This window comes from Merops nubicus, unplaced genomic scaffold, assembly GCF_000691845.1.
Source record: "Merops nubicus isolate BGI_N331 unplaced genomic scaffold, ASM69184v1 scaffold30002, whole genome shotgun sequence".
NCBI classification, from domain to species: Eukaryota; Metazoa; Chordata; class Aves; order Coraciiformes; family Meropidae; genus Merops; species Merops nubicus.
In genome coordinates this window covers 6,483-14,284 of record NW_008592109.1, presented here as the reverse complement: position 1 = coordinate 14,284, position 7,802 = coordinate 6,483, and the positions used below count along the sequence as shown (strand labels likewise).

General features: G+C 39.6%; 1 protein-coding gene across 1 annotated transcript; it reads left to right on the top strand.

Annotated features, from left to right (window-relative positions):
• Positions 1–1,040: 1,040 nt before the first annotated feature.
• CDC37L1 (cell division cycle 37-like 1) lies at positions 1,041–7,257 on the top strand (the record flags this gene model as incomplete). The annotated part of the gene is made up of 6 exons (XM_008935061.1): positions 1,041–1,322; positions 2,686–2,776; positions 4,728–4,843; positions 5,183–5,309; positions 6,166–6,317; positions 7,156–7,257. Coding segments are annotated over 6 exons (870 nt in total), but the record flags the coding sequence as incomplete, so codon positions are not given.
• Positions 7,258–7,802: the final 545 nt, after the last annotated feature.

The window sequence follows — 7,802 nt, the reverse complement described above, 5'->3', positions numbered from 1 at the left end:
GGGAGGTGTGGAGGGACCTGGGCGGGAGTTCTGCCGGCGTCCTTGGTCCGACAGCAAGCAGGGATGCGGTCCGTCGCTCCGTGTGTCGGGGCCAGCCACTGGCTCATAACCGTGTTGTGATAATTCTCCTCTGTGGCCTGTAGTGAAGCTGCCACTGCGCTAAGTTTTCCGAACAATGAAATTTTATCATGCGAAACCAAAACAAACCAAAATGCTGCAGCTACCAAATTTGGCACAAGGGCTTTGATGTACCGGCATTTAAAGTCTCCTCCAAGTAATCTTTCACAAATTGTGTTGTCTGTCATGTCCCTCTGCCAGAGGTTATCAGCACCACAGAACTGACTGGAAGGCTGAGGAGACAATGTGTAGGGATGTTTCTTTCTCCACTCCTGATAGGAAGCCATGACATATGCTTTAGAGGGTAACTTTTGACAGAGAATTCCCAGCACACACCTAAAAGTAACATAAGCTCTGTTGCTGAAGAGGCTACTTTTCCCTTGCAGCTGTGAGCGGTGACCCCCCCCAGCAGGTTTGACCAAAAGGAGCATATGCTTGTGCTGGGCCTTCAGCCTCCTTGTAACTTGAATTGCACTTTCGCTGTTAGTTCAAGGAAAGATGTTGGCCCTCAGCTGGGTACTCATCCACACTCAAACATGGGCAGCAGCAGTTACTTCACTGTTGTGATCTGACATCACAAACCTGATACTTTCTTCTGAGAAGCATGTATTCAGAGTACTCTCACTGTAATAAAACAACAAGGCTGTTGCTAGCATTGCAGCCCAAAGATAGCCAGGGAGGTTTCAGCTGTGTTAAAAGAGTTTTTACAGTCTGGAGGCTATTACTGAGAGCAGTGCATGATCCATGATTTTGCACATGCCCTTAATGAAGCTAAGGCAGCTTGAATTAGAAGTCTTCTTCTAAAAAAACTCTTATCTGTGCAGTACCACTGCTGTGAATATAGTGCTCCATATCTAAGGTGCCTTCCAGGTGTAAACTGTCAATTTTCCCTCATTAAATAGCATGTCTGATTTTTCTCACAGATGTACAGCCAAGGGGTTGAATTAGCCTGCCAAAAAGAAAGAGAGTCTGTGAAGCACTCTGTAGAATACACATGGAACCTAGCAGAGGCCCAGCAAAAACTCGGTAGCTTAATACTGCATAATTCAGAATCCCACGATCAGGAATCTGCTCAAGCAAAGTTGAAAGCTTCAGAGTTGCAACTGAGAGAGGAAGAGTGGAGAAGAAAAGAAGAAGCACTAAACAATACAGCCAGGCAGAATCTATGGAACACAGATCCTGTTAGTAAGGAGGTATTTAATAAGGTATGACCTGTGTTGGTGTGCATGAAAACAAGTGTTAGCCTCTTTTTTGTTTGTTTGTTTGTTCCATATGACACTAATCTTGAGTGTCTTTTGTGTCCGGTACAGCACAAAACCACAGCAGGTGTTAAATGGCTTGGGCTTTTTTTCTTATTTGCCTCATGAAAGGGAGGGAGCTGCACTTGTACTGTAAACCTGGATGATGTTTTTCTGCTGGAAGTGTGGATCAGAACTTGCGTGGGTCCTCTGGGTATTAGGTATGGGCTGGTGAAGTGCACTTGCAGCCCAGAAAGCCAGCCATGTCCTGGGGTGCACATCCCCCAGCAGGCTGAGGGATGCAAATTGTCTTCCTCTACTTCACCCTGGTGAGACCCCACCTGGAGTACTGGGTGCAGCTCTGGAGCCCTCAGCACAAGCAGGACAGGCACTTGTTGGAGCAGGTCCAGAGGAGGGCTGTGAAAATGATCAGAGCTATGGAACACCTCTCCTGTGTTCATCTTGTGAGATTGAGAGAGTTGGGGTTGTTCAGCATAGAGAAGAGACAATGCTGGGGAGCCCTTACTGACTTTATTGTGGCCTTTCAACACTTAAAGGGGGCTTCTACGAAAGATGGAGATTTTTTTTTTTTTAATCACAGCCTGACTGAAAGAGGGCAGGTTTAGATGGGATCTAAGGAAGAAGTGTTTTATGATGGGCGTGGTGAACCACTGGCTCAGGTTGCCCAGGAAAGTTGTGGATGCCCCATCCTTGGAGGCAACAGAGGTCAGGTTGGATGGGGCTTTGAGCAACCTGATAGAGTGAAAGATGTCCCTGGCAGGGAGGGGTGTAATCTTTAAATGTCTCCAAAACAGTCTATGGTTCTGTGGAGCGCAAGTGTTGCCAAATGCACTGGTAGTTTCTTCACATGAAGAGTGTGCTTCTCTACTGTGCCACGCTCTTAAAATGTAAAACTGTTAGTCTGCTTCTAGTAACTACTGTAATACAGATTAGTTACCACAAACCCTTTTTTATAATAGAATCTCATCTTTGGCTTCACAATTGAATTTAGCAGTTGGTGCACCTCCTAATTTCACAGATGCAGAGCATCCAGGCTGCAGTGTTCATGATTCTCATTGTTGACAGACCAGTAAGCTCCTTCCTGAGGAAAGAAGTTTCTCAGAGTTCTGGTCAGTGGACGATACAGAGGTTTTTAAACTCTGTTATTAGGCAGTGCACTTTTTTAAAGAAAACCTTCTCAAGTATATGATGTGACTCTAAAATTAAAATGTAGCCCTTTAAATAGTAACATTAAAATACAACACTCCTATATATCACAAAAAGGTATGTCTGGAGTTTCTGTGACAGTACTATTTTTCTCTTCCTCAAGAGTTTGATTAACCAGAGAAGAAAAGAAATAGAAGATGAAAATGTGTCTGAATCATTTATGCAAAAACATGAGCAAAAGCTGAAACACTTTGGTGAGTATGCCTTTTCCTGCATTTTGCATGTCACACACAGAATTTGTGCAGCCTTTTTATTGTACAGACTGCTTGTTAACAAATGGAAGACCTTGCTAAGAGACTGTTCAGCTTTATTTTATCAGAACAGATTATAATTTCAGATCAAAATAAGTTGTAAACTGTAGAAGCTTGTTCATTCCTGTAACCAACAAGAACTTAAAAAAAACCCAACCCAATCCAAACTCAAATGAGCTTAAGTCCTAAAAACTAGTTATACACTTTTCTCCTGTTCAGTAGGAAAAGACAGGAACATTCATGAAAATGTAGGGTGTGTGTATAAAAGTGCATGAGACTGTCCATAGCTGTGTTATTTTAATAAACATTTTCCTGGTGGCTACTTAGTAACAAGGGTAATGACTGATTAGAAGGAAGTCCCTGTGAACACCTACTGAGTGTGTGTGCATGGAATTGTGCATTTCTTAAAACTATATTTAATTATCCACTAGGTGTCACTGTAGCTCTGTCATAATTTTTGAACCCAATTAAGCAGAAAGATGATTTTGTAATCTGAAATTTTGATAGTTCTCTGAAGCACTCTCCATTCTTAGTTACAAGCTGATTTCATTCTTTGGTATAGTACAGCCACGTCTGGAATGTCAGAACAATCAAGAACAGGAAGGCAAAATTACATTTTGTACAAGCTAATTTTTACCAAGTTATTTGGCTTCTAAGGATCTTAAAATTGTTTTATAGAAAGTGTTTCTAGCCCTGTTAGCCTTAGCAAGGCTTGCAGGTAGGAAGCTGAGGTGCCACGCTCTCAGAGTATGCAGATGGCAGTGACAGGGAAAGTGCTCTCAAATACCTTTTCTGCTGAGTGTAGTTTTAGTGGAGTCAGAAGACATCCCCCCTGCTGTGCATTTCATCAGGAAAGAGAAAAGAGACTTTCTTGCAGGCTTCCCAGCTAAGAGTTGGGCAGAATTACTTTACTGTTTAAATTCAGATTTGAGTTGTTGCGGATAATAATACTGATAACACACCCATGTTCCACTTGTCGCTAAGTAGCACTTACTCTGAGTTAAGGATTTTTCAGTTTCCTGTTCTGGCTTCCAAGCAATAAGGAACTTGCCCAGAATAGCTCTCTTAAAACAGCCCAGAGAAATATTAGAAGTATTGTTTCCTCTTTAGGCATTTATTTTCTAGAATGAAGATTAGCTGAGGTCATTGCCACTGACTTATCTTTAGCCCGCTGATAGATGGGTAAAGCTGCACATCTGGTACCAGTTGCCAGTAACAACTTGACTGTCAGTGATACATGAAAGATGGTTTTAAGAAGTGGTCTGAGTACTGAGTTCTGATTTTTTAACTTGGCTCTTTACATGAGGGTGGCTTCAAGCTATCACAATTCAATATTCTCGTTAGCTTTCCACTACTGATGTGGCTTTTTTTTTTGAGATCAAGCTGTTCCTGTAATTAAATCCAAATTTCCTAAAAGCCTAGCAAACCATGTCTTAGATGCACTTTCACTTTTGACAGATTACACATTCTTTTCTTTGCATTCTTATTTACAGACAGAAGATTTGTGTTTCTTGGAATCACTGAATGTAAATCACCATCCCTAACTTTTTGAAGTATTTGGTGATATAACTACTAAGATACTGCTCCGTTAGTATGTATGGGAACCAATTAAAAATAACGTATCAACAATGCTAAGGATGCATTAAAATATAGGAAATTGTGACTGTTAAAATCTGGTTTCAGAACTGCAAAGTCTGATCATGCCTTCTGGTAATGCTCATTCAGCGTTGTTTAGATGTATAAATAAAACCCCCAAGTTTAACTGCTTGCTGTCATTCTGAGTTTACTGAATTGCAAAGGTGTTATAAATACTGGGATATCAATGCAAGTAGCTTCCTTGCTGCATTAAATCACTTACCCATTTAGAGTATCTTAACTATGTTTCTCGTACTAGGTATGCTGAGCAGATGGGATGATAGTCAAAAATTTTTGTCTGATCACCCATATCTTGTATGTGAAGAAACCTCTACGTATCTCATGATGTGGTGTTTTCATCTAGAAGGTGAACAGGTATGAAGATGTTGTTTAAGTTGTTGGAAAGTGTAGTTTCTCACTTGGATTACAGAAAAGCTGACCAACTTGATTAGCTGTGTAACTGTTCCTCCCAACTTGTCTTTGCTTCACTGAAGAAAAACCATAGGGCACTGTCACATAATGTACATATATGTGTATACACATACATAACAGCTACAGCTCATTATCAGTCCCCTTGCCTCCATGAGCATCGGTTCTCTTATGTTTAGGAACTGGAACAAAAGGAATTTTTGCTGAATTTTAGAAATATAATCACAGGAAATATCTTTTAAGTCATAACCTCATCAGCATTTTTTTTTTTTTTTTTTTTTTCAGAAAAGAGCTCTGATGGAGCAAGTAGCACACCAAGCAGTTGTAATGCAGTTTATTATAGAAATTGCCAGAAGCTGCAATGTGGATCCAAGAGGCTGTTTTCGTGTCTTTTTCCAAAAAGCCAAAGTAAGTCAACTTGGGTAATGATGAGATAAACTCTCAATGCTGTACAAGGGACCAGTGTTTTAGAGAAGGTTTTTTCCTAACTGTAAGAGGCTAAATATTTTGTTGACTGATAAGGCTTATAGGAGCAATTCTTTTCTAGACAGAATATTTTGGTGTAATTCTTACTCTGAAAATGCAAGTTTTGTGGATTTTGCTTATCCCAAAGGGAAGCCAAGATAGAGCAGGGGGGGTGACATGGGTGTTATAGAGCAGTAATAACTAAGGAACAATAGCAAGCACAGACCACTCCAAGGACTGATTTTGGCTAATTACACCAGTGTTTGCAGAGTGTACCTGTGTGTTGTCACAACTTTCCATTCCATCTGCAGTTCACAGCATGGCCCAAAGTAGTCCAGAGCTATGAAGGAGAAACAAAGCAAGACTAAAAGTGTGGTTTGCTGTAGACTGTATTCAGTTATTCAAGACTGTGAAGGACATCAACATTGCCTAAAAGAGCTCAGTTAAAGTGCAGATCAGCTTGTGCTTTAGTTTTGACCAGAGTGCTACAACAAGCACCTGCTCTTCTAAGGGTACTGGCTTCTGAGTTGGAATTAAAGAATGGCTGATATTACATTTATTTTCACATGTCCTTAGATAAATCAGTTACTTTACTTCTACATATAAATACTACAGATAGTCTTAAATCTCTGCCTGAAATTTCCTTTTAAATGGACTGCCATTATTCTTGAGTTGTTCACAGTTGTAATTCCCAAAGGCTGTAACATGCATTGCTCTGTGGGTTTTTTTCAGCACTGTATGCTTACAACTCAAAAGTAAATCTGTCTGAAGTGCAAATATTTTATTTTTCTCTCTGCAGACAGGAGAAGGCTATTTTGAGGTTTTTAAAAATGAACTTGAGGCATTCAAGACAAGAGTGAGAAGCTGGTCACAATCAAGTGGCTTTCCAGCTATGTCACTAGATCATCTCAGCACCAATCCTGGTCCTGTAGGAGAGCTGACATCTCTTTCACAGGTAGGTTTATTACTTCTAGAAACTGGTTTAACTAAAGTAGTATTAGGTCCTGCCTTGAGAAGCTGTACCTTTCTGAAATATAAAGGTTATTCCTAGAACTGCTAGAGCTCAAGGTAGAACACACAGTGCTATCAATATGCAAGACTTACATGGACTTCCCTTTTACTTGCTAGAATTTAGAAAGCTTCAGCATAAGGTCAAAAGCAGAGGTTAGTTCAGTGCCCTTCCAGTTTCATGTGTAAAATAAACACTGCATTGTAAAACTGATCAGGTGCTAGAATTGTATTCCCAGTACACCACAAGCCATGAAATGAGCTCTCAGTATAAAATGACTAACTCTTTTCATGGGATCATTCTGGTAATTCAAGAGTAAGGGAAGTCCTGTGAGGAAACTGAGGGTACTTGGGTCTTTTGTTGCCAAAACAAAATGTGGCCATCTAGTGATGGCCACATTCTCGAATGAAGCAGCAACTTAAAAAATTGTCAAAAATAAGGAATTAAGGAAGAAGTCACAATTGAAAAAACATACTTGAAATAATTTGATTGAAGTACCTCTTAAGTGAGATCCAACAGCTGAATTTTAAGTAAACGTGCAGTCAGATGCTGGAAATATTGAGACCAAATACAAGCTATGCCAGCAAATTTAAAGAATTCTTGAGATAGTGAGATAGTATTGGTTGTTGAACTTTTTACACCTTATTTCCTCACTATTGCAAATTTATCTCATCTTAAGATGGACAACATGAAGAGTCCAGCTTAAGCTAAAATCTTTTTCTCTCTCTCTGTCCATGTATACAGTTATGGAGAACTAAGCTGTCAATTTTTCAATCTGTTGCAGAACGCAGGTGATGCACAAGGTTCCATAAACCCAGATGTCTCCAGTTTAAACTCTGTGATACAAAGAGATGAAGAAGAATCCAAAATGATGGATACAGTATAGTGCTCTTAACACTGAGGCCAAGTTCTTTTTTTGTTTGATTTGTTTTGGTTTTGGTTGGTTGGTTTGTTTTGGTTTTTTTTTTCAAAGAAACAAACATGGCTATTTTCTTGACACTTATTTTTCTGGGTACTGCACTTTATTTTTGGTGTCAGATATTTGTTAGTTTTGTTGTTTGGATTTATGGGGAAAGGAATTTTGAAGGCTGTGTAATTCAGAAGAACTTGTAATATTGTTTGAACATGTGCTGCTAGGTTTTTGCTTGTCCTTGAAGAGCAGGGTTCTTGTATGCCGAATGTGAAACTGGATGTGTTTTCTGCTAACCTTGCCTTTCATGACTTTAGAAATCAAAGTAAGAAAAAAAAAAAAAAAACTGCACAAATACAATGTTTACAAGAAGCAGTAGATTCTTGGTAGAATCTGCTATTGTCTTACCGCAGATGTGGACGTGTTTTCATCTATGAATCTTTGAGATCACAACTGTATTCATGCTACTTTGCTGACATAATAAGCTCTTGAATTTGGTTATCACTAATAGCAATAAATAG